The sequence below is a fragment of the Terrapene carolina genome, unplaced genomic scaffold, assembly GCF_002925995.2.
Source record: "Terrapene carolina triunguis isolate 2854851 unplaced genomic scaffold, T_m_triunguis-2.0 Scaffold67, whole genome shotgun sequence".
Taxonomy (NCBI): Eukaryota; Metazoa; Chordata; order Testudines; family Emydidae; genus Terrapene; species Terrapene triunguis.
Genome location: NW_020664418.1, coordinates 33659442 through 33679707, shown reverse-complemented (window position 1 = coordinate 33679707; position 20266 = coordinate 33659442). Strand labels below are relative to the sequence as shown.

Genomic DNA, 20266 nt, shown 5'->3' with positions numbered 1-20266 from the left:
TATATCTGAGTTTCTTGCTCAGCTCAGTCAGTAATGAGTCTATTGTTCTGCCCAAATGCTATGGGGCTTTGTGTTTTGAGGACTGGTGTCTCAAGTCCGTCCTCCAGGAGCTACCTGCAGTCTTGGACCTACGCTTGTGTTTGGACTGACTATATAAATTGGTGTCCCCTTTATGGGGCGGTGCAGGTGCTGGCTTTATAGTCTGTGGGTGGAGCAGTCTGTACAGGAGCTGGAGTTATTTGCATCAGGTCTATGGTGCCAAGGTAATCAGTGCTGGACTGCTGACATTGAAGGGGCTGGTGCCGAGATTACTGGCACCAAGATCTTATGCATTGGTGACTTTGCTGATGTTAAGGTGGTCAGCATTGATGGTGCTGACTCTGCTCACGTACTCATCACCTTCTTTCCACTGCCTGATTCTGGAGTATGAAGACAGCTTGAGGGATTAGTGGTCAATACTCATTCATCTGGCCTTGCTCTAGTCATAACTATCACCTTTGGGTCTGAAGTGATCCACATGGATCACTACAGTAGATGTACTTTGATCCTAACATACCTGAACTTGTGTGTACTGGCAGAGAAAAACTTGCACACAAAGCACTTATCCAGGATATGGCTCCCTCCTAGATAGGAGAAGCATTGGTTGTGCCCATTCTTTATGGGGATCAGTTGATTGCAGGATGGGCAGGATTTGAACTCAGAGTTTGGACTGCCATGCAGTGTGGTGGTTGGCACAAAGCGCCTCACCTCACTATATCGGGGGTGGGTGGCAGGATGAAGTTTGACAACCCTCTTGCAATCTATTTTCTTATTTTTAGAATGGTCCTTATACGTGAACTGTGAAGATAAGATTTCCTCACCAGGGATCGTAGTTTTCTGTGATTAAAAAAAACCCCTGAAATTCTCTGATAAAAAAAAAAAAAAAAACACAAAAATCCTTTTTTTCCCATGATTAAAATGAAACGCTGAACTTGAGTTTCCCTAGCCATAATATATATAGCTATCAGTTGAACACGTTTTATTGATATATTTACAATTTTTAAACAAGTTCAAAGCCTGCCAGTGCCAATCAGAATAATAAAATAAAATTAATAAACTGATCAAGTCACAGTGCAATTTTTTTACTGTTGTCGATGGCCATGCTGTTTCAGCCTCTTGTTTTCATTTCTTTCATTCGGTTAATGTTTAGTGCTTTCAAGGTGTTCTACAATTGTCTGCCTTCAAACGTAATCTACAGCCTTGCTGCATACAGTACAAAACAGCACATTACCATCAATGCGAAATTTGTCCTTGCCAAGTTCAGCAACACGGTCTTTAGAGGTGATTTTTAAAGTTTTCGGCATCTTTTCGTAACTTTAATCACTCACTTCTAGAGGCTGAAGTGAAATTTGAGATGCATTAAAACACGAACCCCTATACACCATTGAGAACCTCTATACCGGGGTGGGCAAACTTTTTGGCCTGAGGGCCACACTGGGGTTCCGAAACTGTATGGAGGGCCTGTAGTGTACTAAATTGCTCCCTGTAGGAATGTGCTACTTACGGCTGCCAGTCCTGGTGCTCTGAGTGGCATGGTAAGGGGGCGGGGAGCGGATAAGGGGCAGGGGGTCCCGGGAGGCAAAGCCTTCCCTATCCGTGAGTAGTGTATTAAATTACTCCCTGTAGGAATGTGCTACTTACGGTGTACTACTTACAGCTTCCAGTGCTGGTTCTCCCTAAGTAGCACATTCCTATGGGGAGCAATTTAATACAATGCTCTCGCAGCTGCGCTGCCCGGCAGGAGTTCACAGCCCCACTGCCCAGAGCGCTGGGGCATGGCGAGTTGAGGCTGCGGGGGGATGGGGGGAGTGGGGACAGCGGGGAATGGGCCAGGGGATAACCTCCCGGGCCGGGAGCTCAAGGGCCGGGCAAGACAGTTCCGCGGGCCGCATGTGGCCCACCGACCGTAGTTTGCCCACCTTTGCTCTATACACTGGAAACAGTTGATTGGAGTATGTTTAGCTATGTAAATTTAAAGCACATTCAAAAATAAACCACAAGAGGAGGAGGTTGCACACATTGAATAGGTAACACTGGTACTTTCACTAAAATGTAGTTAATAGTTAAGGCTAAGATTTGGTCACAGAAGTCGCGGATGTCACAGAATCTGTGACTTCCAGAGACCTCTGTGACTTCAGCCTCCGGTGGTCGGGAGCTGCAGGGTCCCCTACCACCCGTGGGGGCAGGGAGCTGTGGAGTACATAAGAATGGTCATACTGGGTCAGACCAAAGATCCATCTAACCCAGTATCCTGTCTTCCGACAGTGGCCAATGCCAGGTGCCCTAGAGGGAACAAACAGAACAGGTAATCATCAAGTGATCCACCCCGTTGCCCATTCCCAGCTTCTGGCAAACAGAGGCTAGGGACAGCATCCCTGTCCATCCTGGCTAATAGCCATTGATGGACCTATCCTCCATGAATTTATCTAACTCTTTTTTGAACCCTGTTATAGTCTTGGCTTTCACAACACCCACTTGAAAGGAGTTCCACAGGGTGACTGTGTGTTGTGTTAAAAAATACTTCCTTTTGTTTGTTTTAAATCTGCTGCCTATTAATTTCATCCCTAGTTCTTGTGTTATGAGGAGGAGTAAATAACACTTCCTTATTTACTTTCTCCACACCAGTCATGATTTTATAAACCTCGATCATATCCACCCTTAGTCATCTTTTTCCCAAGCTGAAGAGTCCCAGTCTAAATTAATCTCTCCTCACATGGAAGCTGTTCCATACCCCTAATCATTTTTGTTGCCCTTTTCTGAACCTTTTCCAATTCCAATGTATCTTTTTTGAGATGGGGTGACCACATCTGCACGCAGTATTCAAGATGTGGGCGTACCATGGATTTATAGAGAGTCAATATGACATATTTTCTGTCTTATTATCTACCCCTTTCTTAATGATTCCCAACATTCTGTTTGCTTTTTTGACTGCCGCTGCACATTGAGTGGATGTTTTCAGAGAACTATCCGTGACTCCAAGATCTCTGTCTTGAGTGGTAACAGTGAATTTAGATCCCACCATTTTATACGTATAGTTGGGAATATGTTTTCCAATGTGAATTGCTTTGCATTTATCAACACTGAATTTCATCTGCCATTTTATTGCCCAGTTTTGAGAGATCCTTTTGTAGCTCTTTGCAGTCTGCCTGGGACTTAACTATCTTGAGCAGTTTTGTATCATCTGCAAATTTTGCCACCTTACTGTTTACCCCTTTTTCCAGATAATTTATGAATATGTTGAATAGGACTTGGCCCAGTACAGACCCCTGGGGGACAACTATTTACCTCTCTCCATTCTGAAAACTGACCATTTATTCCTATCCTTGGTTTCCGATCTTTTAATTGGTTACCAATCCGTAAGAGGACCTTCCCTGTTATCTCATGACAGCTTAGCTTGCTTAAGAGCCTTTGGTGAGGGAACTTTTCAAAGGCTTTCTGAAAAATCTAAGTACACTATATCCACTGGATCCCCCCTGTCCACAATCTTTTTGACCCCCTTCAAACAATTCTAGTAGATTGATGAGGCATGATTTCCCTTTACAAAAACCATGTTGACTCTTCCCCAACAAATTATGTCCATCTATATGTCTGACAGTTTTGTTCTTTACTATAGTTTCAACCAGTCTGCCTGGTACTGAAGTCAGGTTTATCAGCCCGCAATTGCCGGGATTACCTCTGGAGCCCTTTTTAAAAATTGGGTCACATTAGCTATCCTCCAGTCATTTGGTATAGAAGCTGATTTAAATGATAGGTTACAGACTACAGTTAGTAGTTCTGCAATTTCACATTTGAGTTCCTTCAAAACTCTTGGGTGAATACCATCTGGTCCTGGTGACTTATTACTATTTAGTTTATCAATTTGTTCCAAAACCTCCTCTAATCTGTGACAGTTCCTCAGATTTGTCACCTAAAAAGAATGGCTCAGGTTTAGGAATCTCCCTCACATCCTCAGCCATGAAGACCGATGCAAAGAATTCATTTAGTTTCTCCGCAATGGCCTTATTGTCCTTGAGTGCTCCTTTAGCATCTCGATCATCCAGTGGCCCCACTGGTTGTTTATAGGAGGCTTCCTGCTTCTGACATACTTAAAAATTTTTTTGCTATTACTTTTTGAGTCTTTGGCTAGTTGTTGTTCAAATTTTTTCTTGGCCTTCCTAATAATATTTTTACACTTCATTTGCCAGAGTTTATGCGCCTTTCTATTTTCCTCACTAGGATTTAACATCCACTTTTTAAAGGATGCTTTTTTGCCTATCAATGCTTCTTATACTTTGTTGTTTAGCCACGGTGGCACTTTTTTGGTTATTTTACTACATTTTTTTAATTTTGGGTATGCAAGTTGAGCCTCTACTATGGTGTCTTTAAGAAGTTTCCATGCAGCTTGCAAGGATTTCACTTTTTGCACCTGCAGCTCCTGGCCACCGTGGGCGCTGGGGTACCCCGCAGGTCCCGGCCGCTGTGGGAACCCTGAGACCTACCGTCCGCCACTGGTGGCGGGTGAACCCCATAGCCCTCAGCCACCGGAGGAACCCCCGAGGCTCCGCGGGTGTCGGGGGAACCCCCTGAGCTGCAGATTTTGTCAGGGATATTGTTAGTAAAAGTCACGGACAGGTCACAGGCAAAAAAGAAAAAATTCACGGAAACTGTGACCTGTCCGTGACTTTTACTAACAATATCCCTGACAAAATCTTAGCCTTATTAACAGTTAACGTGTTTTTATTTTTTCAAAAAATGTAAAAACTAAAGATTCTCTGTAAAAATGCAAATTCCGTATTTTTCTGCATTTTTCCATAGCAAAAGGATTTCTAGGATCCCTGATCATCACCAAATAGCTTGAAAAAGAACCAGTTTTTTCATTTTTGTTTTTTTTAAACCTAGGAAATAACACATAAACTTGCATTACAAAATTACTATGGTGAAATGCTAGAATTAACGTTACTATTTTCCATATTCTTTAAATTTTCAACTTGTGACATAGCTACACACAATTTAATGAATAGTAAGGGTAAAAAACAAAACACAAACAAAAACAAACAAAAAACACAACCCCCTCCCCCCCCCCCGCCACATACCAGGAAGTTTAAGTTTCCTACAGCAAGAATTGCAATGGTGCTTAGCTCTGAAGTTTTTGATTGCATCTTCTCCTAAGTTGGCGGGACCGAACACCATATCATATGACCTTTAAAATAAAGCATACAAAAGAATGGTATGTATTTGTCCAAGTCAAACATTAAATACAAGTTAATTTTTCATAACAAAACCCATTAATCTTACCTTTTTTCTCCAGCTTTTATCACAGAGGGATCTGTCAAATTTTCACCCACACCTTCACACAAAATATAAGAGTTAAACTGGATACAGTACATGAATAAATTAACACTGTAAACCAGAATCCCTCAGCAGTAAGGATTTCCAAATTTGTCATCAAGAACATAAATCAAGATAGAAAGTCAAAATTTACGGGACGATATTCACTTCTGTACAGATGGCTCCCTCCCAAACTATATGCACCACTTAAATCCCATTCGAGCCCTATTTTGAAATCTTAAGTGGTTCCTGAACAGCATGCAAGCCCACTACACAAGATGAATTTTGCCCAAAGAGAATAAGATTCCTACATCTTAGCTGTGAGTGTTTTCATGTCTGATGGACACTTGAGGATAAATTAAGATACTACAGATATGGACTGAAGATGCCAACACATACATGTTAGCATTTTTTATTGTACACACCCTAAGAAAGAAAATAAGAATTCAACTTTTGTCCTAAGTTTTTCCTATAGCATTGTAATGGCATATCAACTAAGCCCACTGCTCATTCAAGTAAAGTGGACCAAAATTATTATGTAATGCTATGAACACTATTCACAATCATTCATTAAGGTGCTATTGTAAAGAGAATGTAAAGAGAATTGCCCCTAATCCCAATTTCAAAATAAGTATATTACCTTGCAGGTCAAGTACCAGCAACTCCCCTCTTGTATATTCATAAGTCCAGTGGCTGAATGCTAGCATGACCTCTTCTAGCATGTTAGTTGGAATTATTTCATCACCATTGTTATTGTTGTATTTTCTAAATTCTCCAGTCATGCACTCCTCAACTGCAAACCACTGTCCAGCTGAGTGGCAATATAACAGGAAAACTTCCAGGAACCTTATAAAGAATATATTTCAGAAATATTACTAAAACCAATAAGATAAGGCAATTATGCAGTTGCTGCCTGATAAATCTTTTGGTTTGACAAACTTATTTTTAAATCTGGCTAGGTTCTAAAATACAAGTTAAGTCTAGTCCTTATTAAGTACCAACAGGAAATATTCTTCCCCAAGGCAGTGGCTGAAGATTTGCATGTTGACACTTCTTAAATAGTGTTTTTGCAAAGTGTACTGAATCCGAGGACACATTTTTTTCAAATGATAATATGCATAAAAGTACACTTGGCTAGTAGAAAGTGTGCAGTGTCATGAATAATTTAACACCCTTACCTTGGAGAATATGGAATGGATTTAGGCTTCATTTGATTGAAAGCAAACGTGAGCTTCTGTGCTGCCCTCTGCTGTTGAATTTCCTACAATTGAAAGCCCATACTTCAGTAATGCATTAAATAATGTAGGGGAAAATTTGGGGAATAAAAGATCAGCAAGAAGGTTAATGTCTATCCTTTTACTCTCTGTCAGAAGTTGTGTACAACTATACAACTGCTTTAATTCCTTCTGTGTCAAGAGATTGAACTATTTGACACAAAATAAAAATCTATTGAACAAGAAATATTTAAATTGGCCTTTGATTTGTGTAGAACATTAGAAGCATCAAAACTTCGTTGTATACTAGTTACTGAAAATGTATTTTTAATATTTTTGCCTGTCAATGTCTAATAATTGTCAAGAATAAAACTTACTCTCAAACAGAGGTGCAACACTGTCTCCTCTTTGTAAATGCTTGACCAAGTATTCACAACTTCAGGAAGAAAAGATTTGATGATATAAAGATGTCCTGATTTCAGGATATCATATTCTGACCACGTGCATGCTACTTTAACGGCTCGACGTAATCCACCTCCCATCTCCTCTTTACTTAAAAATTCAATTTTAGCACAGAGTCCTAGCTGTGACCAGGAAGACATGCTGTTGTTCAAGATGTTGGGAGAACTTTCTTCAAGGCGATACACAGTGACTGGCTCACCTGTAACATCACAGTACAGAAATGTTAATTGTAATAAACTCTGAAAAGAAATATGCTAACAAGGCTGCAAATATTTAAATAGGTTTTAGACATGGATAAATCAAGATGTTAAATTCCTAATGCAATTGGGAGCTCATAACAGATTGGAAGAACCCTCTCTAATCTCTTTCTTAAACCAGCAGGGGACCATGATGTTTTTGCTTCTCTTATTGGAAGTATTAATCACTCAGTTTAAATCAAGCAACGCATGCCTAGTTACCACAATGATGGAAACCTTATAAAATAAGCATAACAAGGCAAAAAAAAGGCAGTTTGAAGAGCTTTTCCACACCATTTACATAATGCTTTTCAGAGAAGTTTTATAACTAAGAAGAGTACTAGAATTAAGTCATACAGTTTCCTTTACGCAAACAAGCTGCATTAGTAAAGATGTGATATTATAATATTCTATGATTCTATGATAATTGAAGTCTGCATTTTGTGAGTGTCTTGTGAGATACTGATACTAGACTTCTATTTATTGTCCTGTAATCTATTTTTGAGATGCTGCCAAAATGGTTGATCAAGTTTGGTCTGCCCATTCTGTATTAAAAATAATTGAGCAATTTTTTAAAGTTTGCCAGAGTTCTTAATGAACCAACATTAAACCCTCATTCTGACCTCTCTTCCACCTACTCCAATTAAAAAGATTAAGCTTCTTACCTCTTGGAGGCACAGGAGTGAATGGAATGCTCTGTGATAATCTCATCAAGTTATTTCTTTCCACAGCTGTAGAGGAAAGTTATAGAAATCATGAACTCTCAGACCTAATAAAAAGAAATGGGAATTTTTAAACTTAAACTATTAGTTTTATGATACTGACCTGAGTAGTAGTAAGTGGTGTCCATGATCGGCTTGAAAGGAGAAGCAATACCTACAAAAGTCAAGAAAGATAAGAGATGCTGTATACTGCACAAGCGTGTGTTAAATCTTCATACGTGCAAAGGGTGCATTTCTTCTACTTTTTGCTTCCTATGTTCTCAAAGTGAATACTGAGCTAAAAAAAAAAAAGTTGCTTTGCAAAGCTCAGATATTACATTTAGTTCTTGAATATCTGATAAATTATGAAGCCTGTATGTGCAATATGAATGATTTTTTAAACCTTATGACAGTTATGGATTGTATTAGTCACTTATGTCTATGACTGAGGATAACTATTTAACACTCACTTTTACGCTTTCAAAAATACAAAAGAGCACACATTCCACAAGCAGAAAACAAAGAAATAGTTCTCTCACTAATTACTGCTTTCAAAATCCATAATTTACATTCTTTTTCTAGCACTCTAAAATAAAAGTCACTTTCTGTTTGGTTTTCACCTTCATTCATTTTCATATCCTATCATCTTATAATTCCTTTCTGCTACCAAATGCTCAGGGCTGGCTCCAGGCACCAGCTTGTCAAGCAGGTGCTTGGGTCGGCCGCTCCGGAGAGTGGCGGCACGTCCAGGTACTCGGCGGCAATTCGGCGGACGGTCCCTCACTCCACCTGGGAGCGAAGGACCTCCCACCAAATTGCCGCCGCAGATCGCGATCGTGGCTTTTTTTTTTTTTTTGGTTTGGTTTGGCTGCTTGGGGCGGCCAAAACCCTGGAGCCGGCCCTGCAAATGTTAAATATATTCTCATATTAGAATATGCAGTACATGTGTTGTGTTTGTTGAAAATGTTCCTCCGCTTGTTTGCATTAAGGCAAAAAAACTTACCATTCAAGGCATCTTCTTCAGAAGGCCTGTAAAAGAGAGAAAGAGAGTGTGACATACAAAAGTATTAGATGCACTTGTAAGATAGCCACTTTTTTTTTTTTTTTTTTTTTGATTTTGATACAGCAGCCTTGAGTCACTTTGTTGAGCTTGCAATATTTTTTTACTACTTTACTCTACTTTTCAAGGACAGTAGAAAGTTTTTTTATTATTAAAACACACACACACACACACACACACCCGCACCCTGATTAGGTATTTGTATGTTGTCAAAGCCTTACTATAAACTCCTCATGTATGACAGCATATCAACTTTTCATTACAAGAGCTAAATCCCATAGAGGTGTTGAATTGAAAACTACCTGTTCAGTTTCTATTTCAATCATCAGATTATTAAATCTATGGCTTTATTAAACAGTTAACTAAATGGGATCAATTACTAAAGAATGTAATAACTGTGTAGTTTCAGGGGAGGATTCACAATAAAAAGGTAGGTTAAGGATCCAGAAAGCTAAAAATATATAGTTAAAAACACATTCACTAACTAGTGTCAAATTAGACCATGTATGCAGTGTAGTTGTAGCCCTTTCAGTCCCAGGATATTAGAGAGACACACAGAGATGTGACTCGAAAGCTTGTCACTCTCACCAATAGAAGTTGGTCCAATAAAAGATGTTACCTCACCACCCTGTCTCTCTAAATTAGACCATTTCATTTAGATGCACATTCTACCCTCAGATGTGCATGTGTGGCTCCATTAACTTAAATGGAACTTGTCAATGCATTTCAATGAATAAAATTAGTCATTTATTAGGAAAAAAGGTCACAGGCCAGATCTTTTATTTAACTTACATGTATACCAGTCATTCAAATAAAACAAATCATGTTTGTAAACAGTTTAATGAAAACATAATTTACTTGCTTTTTCACTTTATTTTGTTTAATTATTGCTCATTGAGTTGGAAGGAGCTGCTCTCCAGTGGCATATAAAAAATTTAAAAAGATATTAATGCAAGACTATTGTAAGACTTAATCTACTGCAAAATAGTTGACTATTTACAATATGGTGTTTCAGTTCTCCCTTTGATTTTTAAAATGCCTACCATTTTCTAGTTTTTAGAGATTACACTTCAGAGATTCATGCTCTCATATTCATTTTTTAAGTCAACTAGAATGTTTCAGAACCACTGCCATAATAACTTAAATGCCAAAATTAAAAACCAAAGCCCTAAAGAAAGATAACAGTGCATCAGAAAATATTTGGACAATTCTACCATCACTGATTAGAAAACTTACTTACATTTGATTGCTACTTGAAGGTCTACCTTGTAACCAATCCTTTAAATCAAAAAGAAAGAAAAAAAATCACAAGTATTTTCCCCCAATACTGAAAGCAGAATGAGTTTACTTAACCTCTTTGTATAGTCTATGTTAAGATATGAAAATAAAAGGTACTACTAGCAGTATTTCTCAGGACTGTATTGATAAAGTAGTTGAAGTGAAAGATTCAAATATAGTGGAAGGATATAACATACTGCAAGGATAATATATTAAGATATACAAGAACAAATAACTGATTAACACAATAGAAAAGGTGATTATATCCATTATGATTATTTAGTGGATTATTTAAACCCTTTTACTCCTAAGTGAGAACATTCTTTATAAAAACAGTAAAGTATCACAAGTTAATGCTTATCCTCACAGAACTGTACTGAAGACAAATACACTAATCTTCAACTCCTTATCCTTCCTCCCACTCAAAACAGGACCTCTGCTGTTTCCTCCTGAACTTACTGGAGAACACCCCAAACTGAGCTTTACTCTTTCCATGTAGCCCATCTATTTTTCTCTCTCTGTACATCATCGTGTTTCAGCTTCATACTGATTTCCTAACAGTCATATATTTCTAGCATTCCCATGATGATTTTTGACCAACTGTTGAGTATCAGTGGGGAATCTAGTTCTGCAGGGAGCATGTGTCCAGAGATTGGGGCAATGATGGATACAGTCAGATCTGGATTCCTTTCCTTTCACTGTCTATCAAAAGCCCTCTTTGAAATCCTGCACTGTATCTCTTACTGAGCATAATCTCCTCAGAAGACAGACAGATCCCAGTTTTATAGAGGTACATCTCTTTATTTTAACTAGGCAAGCAAGTTCACAGTGACTACCACCACTGGATGTCAATTGGTCTAAATCTGAAGTAAGTATTAAACTGTATCTTAATAAAATGTTTTATTTTAGATATAATTTTATAGAAATTCTTTGAGAAATCTGATAAAACTGTCAACTGGTGTATACAAACCGTGAGCAATGCAACCTTAGAGTCTACTTGCTGAGTATCTTCAGCTGATGCTCTTCTACTTTTGTTGTGAACTAGAAAAGAAATCAATTTACAATCTTATAAGAGAATCAGACAAGTATGTGTTTACCAAAATAATCTTTCCTAACAAAGTGAGCAACTGAGCCATTTAATCTAGCCCCTAATAAAAGAATTTAAACACTCACAAAATTTACTTTGTGTTACTTGGCATGTCTTCCAAGAGGAAAAAAAAAAAAATGGTTTGAAACATATATTTAAAGTAAGTTTAAAAGGAAACACCCTCACGTTCAAATCTAGTCATTTGAAGTAGATGAATTATTAGTTTCAAGTAGTAACATCTATATCTCCCTGTAATTTTTGTCATTTTAAAGTAACATTTTCCATTTTTTATAAAAAACTTGATTCTCTCCTCTGTGTAACTATGTGAAAAAGCACATGAACAGGGGAACCTGACTATCTTGGAAAAAACAGTACAACTGACTAAACAAATGGACAAAGTTAAAAACCTTTAGAATATACAGAAGATTCTTCCCTACTCTCAGTTAAGAGTACTCTGGTGTTTCGGGTAACAGCAGGTTAAATGTATATTCAGAGACAAGTTTGATTTTTATGTTGATGCACCCTTTGAAATAATGATGAAGTATTATGCATAATTTATAAAATTCAGAGATAACATTGGACTACCAGAAAAATTAGCACACTTACATTGTTCTGAATGAATTGCCAAAGAGTTTTTGTGATATTCTGTAAATCCATCACAAGAATTAACCTGTCTTAGGCTGCCCTGTATTATAAACACATAGATTGTTATGAGTCATCATTCCTGAAGTACTTTCCCCCTCTTGCAGCTTGGCAATCTGCTTAGTGTTCAGCATATAACTATTATCTCTCTCTCTAGTACCATCTTTCAAATTTACAGCATAAATACATTTTAAGGGTACCTTTACAGCTTGCTAAATTCACAAATATTTTCTCGTTAATTCAGTACAAATTTTAAAGATGAACACCTACTTACAGCTATCTTGAGTCTAATAATTTTAGAATAAGTAATAAAAACTAGATATATGTTTGAGGAGAAATAAAGAGAGCTACAGTAAACAAAGATAACTGAAAAATATATTAAACATCTCACACCTTTAGAAATACTAAGTTCTGCTACTCATATCTGTACATATACGGTAATATTAATAGACTATTCAAGTATAATTTAATTATGGTACAATTTATAAGTTAATTAGCATTGTATTTTTCAAATTCTAACTCTTAAGATCTGTAAAATTAAACCAGGTTAAATTTTGAAAGGAAATATGAATTTAGGATTTATTACCCCAGATTCTGAATATTTACTACTAAAGAAAAGTAAATTGACACTGATATTTCACTGCTGTAAATATACTGTAGCCATATGTGAAAATTGAATTATTAGCTCCCATTGTATAATTTAGTGTTACAAATTGAAGCTAATTTTCAAAGACATCAATAAGTCATTTAAATATTCTAAGTCATCTTCTCTAAAAAGCTAGAAAATCTTAACACTACTTCTCTACCTCTAATATGACAATTTAGAGGCTGCATATGTTTAACACATTTGATCACCAAGTAACAAGCAAAGAGAGGGTTAATGTCTACAGGCTTAAAAAAAGCCAAAATAGAATGAAAAGGAATATGCAAACTGGCTCTTAGTAGACCAAAGTGGAGGCATTTATTTGGGTTGATTACTAGAAAGTTTGGCATTGATCAATCCAATTGTTTAAATACCTTCTCCAGCAAAGACTAAAGGCTTGTGCTTCATCTTAAGGATGTGAGCAGTCCCACTATTCACATTACATCTTAGCAGCATCATGGTCTACGCAGGGAGTAAGTTCATCCTCAGTTTGTGCAGGTGGTAAGTTTTAGAGATAATTAAATACTTTCTGAACACATGCAGAACCACAGCCAGCCCTCAAAACAATACTCAACTTAAAGTTTTGTTTTTCTAGCAAAAATTAGAGATACAACCTGATCACAGAATATACTCATATATATTCATGCATTTCAGATCTAGAGCACACTACCAGCCACCTGAAAGCCAAAAATTACTTGAATAAAATCCACAGATCCATGATTCTAAAGAGCACAGGCACAGAAGTTGAAAGGCTGTGAATTCGACTGATTTTCAGGCCTATGACTGTTGGGAAGTTGTAAGCCTTTTTAAAACCAGTTCTACTGCTAAGGTTGGCTTGACAAAGATGATTTCTTTCATATTCCTAAACAGAAATTTTATGTATGCACTCAGAGGGGGAATTGAGTGTCATCCATAGCTCCAGTCTCACTGCAGTATCTAGGCTTCAATTACTCACTATCATCATCATATCATTTGGTGTCTTGCAGCCATAGCTTTGCAGTGCTTACATTAGAAGTAGGAATCCATCTCCCAGTCAATCAAGCAAAGGGTAACTATTTTAAGTGTCCTGAAAATGCTGGTATGCTTAAAAAGGCAGCCATAGTACATGTCCTGATTCTACTGATATTGGAAACGCTCAGAACTGTCTATGTCAAGAAGTTGTTCAGTGGTGTTTGATTCCAGAAAACAGGTGTCCCTAGTTAAGTTCCTTCTAAGCTGCGCAGCAGCCTATCAAGGGCCACACAGGTGCTTACCTCTCCCCAAGTCCCGGAGCTGCCATGGCCGGGAAAGGCGGGGAGAGACACTCTCCCCCAGCCCTGAAGCTGCTGTGGTCGGGGAGAGGCACCTCTCCCAACCCCAGTCCAGGTGCTGCTGAGGTGAGAGAGGGCTGGGGGGAGTCCTCTCACCGCGCCGTGGCCCTGGGGAAGCCTGCAACCCAAATCCCTCATTCCCGGCCCCAGCCCAGAGCCTGCACCCCCAGCTGGAGCCCTAACCCCCCCCCCCCCCCCCCCCCACTCTCCGCCCCAGCCCTGAGCCTCCTCCCGCACCCCAAGCTCCTCATCCCCGGCCCCAGCCCAGAGCCCGCACCCCCAGCTGGAGCCCTCCCTCCTTGCACTCCAACCCTGGGCCCCACCCTCAAGCCCCCTCCTGCACCCTGAACCCCTCATCCCCGGCCCCACCTCTGAGGCCACACCACCAGCCTGGAGCCCTCACCCCCCCGCACCCCAACCCTGAGCCCCCTTCCACACTTTGAATCCCTCGGCCTCACCCCCGCCACACATCACCTCCATATTGGTGCACATAACAAAACTCATTCCACACATGCATGGGAAAAATTAGAGGGAACATTGGTCCCTAGAGACTTGCAACTAGAGTGCTCCAGCCTGATGTGCTGAGCTGACTTTGGCGCCTCCAAAGGTGAAGAGGCAGCATTTGCCCACAGATAGAGCAAATGGAAACCAGCTTCAAGCACTTATACAGAATCTGTTGTCTATTTCCAGGCAGCCTCTGTTATTCAATATGCCCACAACTGCAGTCCCTCCTTCACCAAGGTAGAAGTTGTGCGCATCCAATCACCTGTGGTGCTTAAGAACCTCTAGTACTGCAGAGGACTTGCTAGCTCCCGGCTTTACAAAACTTGCTACATTGCTGGGCCAGTTAAAATTCTCCAATGCTCCCAACAACAGTAAAGCCTGCAAGAGAAGGGATTCCCTCCTGAAGACAATCTAAGGGTCAGGGGTGTCAGGCACCTAACATCCTACTTGCAATTAAACATTAACTTTTAATTAGCTTGCCTGAGATCTGGCCTTGGTCAGTAAAACTTGAGATTAATTTATATCCTTTCAGATTTTTTGCTTGTATATGGCAAACAATAATTAGAAGAATTTGCTAATTTTGGTTAAGCTTTTTTTTTTTTTTTTTAATAAAGGGCATAATAATTTATGAACAGTTTGTCAGATTAAATTCAAATTTGGTGGGGAAATTCTCGGTTGGTCATAGATCAGACTCCTATCTGAGGGGGTGTAAGGATTTGGGGTTTTTTAGGGGGAAGAAAGGGGAAAGGAAGTGGGAGTATTCAGAATGGAGTTATAATGGAAAGAAATTCAACCTTAACTATGGTGCAACTGCTACTAGCAATTGCGGGGAGTGGGTTTATGGACATGCAAATCAAAAAAGTGATTCACTCAGATAAGTATCAACGTGCTTCTGCTCTTTGGTGTAACCTCCACTATCTCCAAAGTTTTCCTCTTCACACAAGGGATTTTTGAGGTTCTCTCATACTTCATTTTAGAACTCATGCATGAAAGAGTACCGAGCCAGATGCAATGGTTCCTCAACTGTAACAAAATCAAATGCTTCCCATATACCTGATGTTTGGTCATCTCCATGCCCTCCAGAATAGCTTTCTTAAAGTCCTCTTGTTGCTCCTGCAGAAGAAAGTGAAATAATGGACTGAGTTACACAAATTAAAAGGCTTCAAGGTCACATATTTTATTAATTGAGCGCTTCAGAAAAAACACTCTTTCAGAATTCCAGTTTTCTCAAAGTGTTATGAATGTACCCTAAACTGGAATTCTCTCAACTACGTATCTAAAGCCTCACCTCATCTATTTGAGAATCTGTTGACATAACTGCAAGTGGTACCCTATTCTCTCTCTGCTACAATGAGCAAGCTGGATCTTCCACATTGTAGTAGCTGTAGATTAAGATATCTCCCCCATATCCACCTCTTACTTTCAGTGGAAATTCAAATTACCATATATACCTCATTCATAAGCCAAATATTTTTGGTAAAAAAGTGACGCATCAAAGAGCGGGGGTCGGCTTATAAACGGGTCTACACCAAATTTGATGATTTTAAATTCTATGGAATCATTGAATTGAATATCTAATACGTTGTCGTTTTGTTTACCTGGAGCGTTCACAGGCACGGAGCCCCTCAGCTCCTAGTGTCGGCGGTTTGCCGTTCCCAGCCAATGGCGCGCCACTTCCCGCAGCTTCCATTGGCTGGGAACGGTGAACCTCAGCCACAGGGAGCTCAGGGGCTCCATGCCTGCAGACGCTCCAGGTAAACAAAATGTCCAGGGCCGCTAGCAGCTTACCCTAACGGGCCAGGAGCCAAAGTTTGCCAACCCCTGAAATATACAGTTGGCTTATGAAAGGGTCATACAGTTTTTGCTATATTTACCTAACCATCTTGGTGGGTCGGCTTATAAACAAACGGGCTAATGAGCAAGTATAGACGGTATGTCTTGAGTATTTAAAGTGGACATTTCCAGTACCATAAACAGATGCATACTTTATATCAGCATTCAGTGCAATCTTTTAGTAATACTCTTGGCTAGCTCAGTGCAAAGTACATCATCTATTCACGCTCTAACAGCAAGGGTCCATCACCAGGTTGGTCACAGATAACCATCTAATCTTGAAGTTAATTCAGAAGTAAGATTTTCTCCTTGGAATTAGGTGTGAACAATTTTAAAAGAAACTGTCTGCCAGAGGAAGTGAATTACACGATGTCATCTTATTTTATAAGTTGTAAGACAGGAAGACAAATAGTGAATTTCAATCTTAAATACTGCAGTTTGCTTTTAAGTTATGAATTTCAAATTGGTAATGTTTCATTTTATAGCAATGTTGATAATGTAAATAAATCATGATTGGATGTTTTTCTAAAAGATGTAACTTCCCCAAAACAATCCTTAGAGTGTATAGCCTGTATTATACAGGGGTAAGAACAGATGATCACAGCAGTCCCTTCTGCCCTTGGAATCTATATTATTATTCTAATTAAAGTCAAGTATCATTTTTAATTTACTTTAATGGCTAGACTAATGTTGGCCTCTGTGAGGTTACATACTATCAAATCCTGTTAAATATTTACTAGTTTCATATTTTGCAGCAACCGTAGTTCCTCCATAGTTAAGGTTGCATTGTTACTGATTGTTAGTAAATTTCTTTTCATATTAGTTTTGCAAAAATCTATTCTTACATTTTCAAAAATCTACTGTAAACTATACATGAAAAAGATGTCTATGTCCACATTAAACTACTGATTTGCAATTTGAAAGTAAAAATTTCAGTCTTACCTCAATATTAGCATTTTTTTCTTTAATTTTAATTGCTGACTCCTTAAATTGTTGTAACTCCATGCTGTCTCTGTGACCTTTGACCCAGTAAATTGAAAAATATAAAGTATTCAGTATCAAAGATAACACTGAAAAAATTTGGAACATGCCAGATATTGTTGTTATGATGGGGACAAACTGTAATAAATGCTGCCAATGTTTTCATTGAGACAGACTTATAATGAAGAACTCTGAAGTAAATGGATATAAATGATAGGTTAGTAAAGATAAGGAACTGTTGCTTTTCCTATATTAAAATGTGTAGAACACCACCACAATAAAATTCATACAATTTAAAAATATTACTCCTTCAAGAAAATAAATTAGATTAGTTCCATATACCATTTTATTGGATATTCTGAGTCTCACTATTTTTACATAAATGTGTAAAGTATAGAAAAAGCAGAGTTTCCTGTGGTAGGTTTTTAAAATATACACTTCATCCTAATAGTTACAGGAAATATTTTCAGAATTCCACCAATGTGCATGGTTTTATAATGAAAACAAACATAATTGATTGACAACATATAGCTGCACCACATCTGAATTTCTATAAAACATGTATATTATGGATGAAGAGTACATTCTAAATTCCAGAAGAGAAAGGACCATATAACGAAGGCATGGCTCAAGTAAAATAAGTATACTTAATACTTAACCTTATTAGTGCTGTGGTTAATTAAAGACCTGACTGAGCTATACAGTCAGATTTCAAATGCTTTGTGTTTTCTGCTTTTAAAAAAACAAACTAATAAAGTATAAATGTTTTTCTGTATTATAATGTGCCCTGTTAATGATTACACAATTAAATGGCTTGCCATCCCCCCTACAAGTCAAAAAAATATTACTTTTTGAGCACCTAAACATCATGGCATCAGAACAAAACTCTTGTCTAAATTTAAACTTAACTTTAAATAGTAAATATCACTTGGAAAATATGTTTTGGGATTCCCCTACACAATTGCTTTTGCAAGATAACACTTGCACAGGTGCCTGACAGATTAAGACTGTGATCCTCCACTTGTATTTGGGTCTAATTTAAAGTATTTGGTCTCTAATTTACGGTATTTAGTTAGTAAACCAACACCTACTTTCGAAATGAATCTGCCACTGTTTTATTAATCAAAGAGTGTCTAAAGAGTCTAATAAAAAACATGTACCTTTTTACTGTTATGCAAAAGTTGAAGCAGCATGTAACATTAGATTAAAAAAGGACTTTGGAAAGTTTTTAAAATATTACTGCACTACTACAGTATTACTGTAGGTAACAGTGGTAGATCCTGGTCACAAAAGTGTTGAGGAGGATAGCATAGTAAGGATCCCTGAGCTTGACACAGATACCACAAAGATATTTATTCATGATTCCATTAGACAAAACAAGTCTTCCGCAATTTCTCAAAAAATAGACAATATTTTTTGCATGGGCAAAAAGTGGGACCTTAAAATTAGTCCTTCTAGAGTTCACCTTAGCTGTAGAGATGCTAACATTATTAAGAAGCTGTCATTGGTCAATAGCTGTCTAATGTTTGTCTGAAAAATATTGTCTATGTGACAGAATTATAAAGAAATGATAATTTTAAAGTTAAAAACATCCATACAGTTTAGAGAAAATAGAAAGGTTTAAAGCAAAATAGCAAAGCACAATGGTAGAATAAAGTCACCTGCAACCAGAATAAACCCAAAATACCATACAATTCTTGGTAAATCAAACCTTGTGGTTTCGATTTGGTCCACAGTTTTTGAAGTAGTCCTGTAATGATGTTAGAATTTAAATCTCTATTTGGTGGTTCCATTGCTTGAACATGCTGGCTTTTGGAAACTTCATCTTTAATATTCAATTTTTCACGTGAACCACCACTTGGGTCACAGTTTACTGTCGATGCTTGGTTGCTGGATGACAGAGGTAGCTTCTTTTGGATACTGTTCTCAGAGGACTGCTCATCAAATGTATCAACTCTGCTTCTGCAGTTGTAATCATTAGTGTCATCTTCATCATGAATAAAACCACAATTAACATATCCTCCACTTTCAACACAAGGCTGGGTGAAAGCAAGGCAAGCAGAGCCAGAAGCAAGAGGATAAGAGCAGCTACTAATGACTTCAGGACATTCACAATCTACTTTGTTATACTTACCCACAAATGCACCAAATTCTACGTTACTATCTCCTTCTGTAGCCTTAGACAAAATTGCTGCTTCATTGTTTGCTGTAGATTCCAACTGACTTCTGCAACTCGGCTGAGATGGAGTGCTAACAAATAACTTAGCTGTTGGGGATGTTAGACGTGGCATGCTGTTTGATGAATTGCCTAATTTTTTATTTTTATTAATGGATTTTGAGATCTCTGAACCCTGTAATCTTTGTCGAAGTTCTGGAGGAGAAACAGCACTTGGAAAAAAGGCACTGCTTGAGGAACCTGCCTCTTGAAAGTTTAGTTCTTCCCCCCTGGAAACTGGAGTTAAATCCTGGCCAATTGTCTTATGTTGAATATCTCTTTCACTGTGCATAGAAATGTTACATAATAAAGCATTACTACTCTCGAGGTCTCCTTGTGGAAAAGAAGAACCAAACACATTTCCAATGTTGTGTTTTTTCCATACTGAAGATCTCAGAGAACCATCATCAATAAGGTTTTGTGCCAAATGTTTTGAAATGCTTAACTCCCGGGTAATTTCATTATGGACTTTGCTGGCTTCCGAAGCTTTTTGTGCAGTTAGTGTTTTTAGAGTATCCACAGTGAGAGCAGAGAGATCCTGTAGGTGGCCAATCTGAGAATCTAAAGAGTTCAATGACCGTTTGATGTAGTTGACTCGATCACCAACTTCTTTTATCTGAATGCACATTTGTTCAACCCTAAAAAATAATTTTAAAAAGGTAAGCTTTTTGTTCTCAGTAACTGTAAAGAAGAAACAGTTTTGCTATAAGAACAGGAGTACTTGTGGCACCTTAGAGACTAACAAATTTATTAG

General features: G+C 38.2%; 1 protein-coding gene across 1 annotated transcript in view; it reads right to left on the bottom strand.

The window, feature by feature from the left end:
* The window catches only part of TRPM7 (transient receptor potential cation channel subfamily M member 7), a 31440-nt gene extending 11922 nt beyond the window's left edge, over window positions 1-19518 (bottom strand). Inside the window, exons 1-13 of the mRNA XM_026648308.2 lie at window positions 17259-19518; window positions 15537-15596; window positions 11991-12069; window positions 11268-11338; window positions 10260-10297; window positions 8963-8988; window positions 8084-8134; window positions 7924-7989; window positions 6938-7221; window positions 6525-6607; window positions 5987-6192; window positions 5314-5365; window positions 5112-5218 (exon numbers count right to left, since the gene is read on the bottom strand). Coding sequence (XP_026504093.1) covers window positions 5112-5218; window positions 5314-5365; window positions 5987-6192; window positions 6525-6607; window positions 6938-7221; window positions 7924-7989; window positions 8084-8134; window positions 8963-8988; window positions 10260-10297; window positions 11268-11338; window positions 11991-12069; window positions 15537-15596; window positions 17259-17405 — 1270 coding nt within the window. The 5' untranslated portion in view covers window positions 17406-19518. The remainder of the gene's footprint in view (window positions 1-5111; window positions 5219-5313; window positions 5366-5986; window positions 6193-6524; window positions 6608-6937; window positions 7222-7923; window positions 7990-8083; window positions 8135-8962; window positions 8989-10259; window positions 10298-11267; window positions 11339-11990; window positions 12070-15536; window positions 15597-17258) is intronic.
* Window positions 19519-20266: the final 748 nt, after the last annotated feature.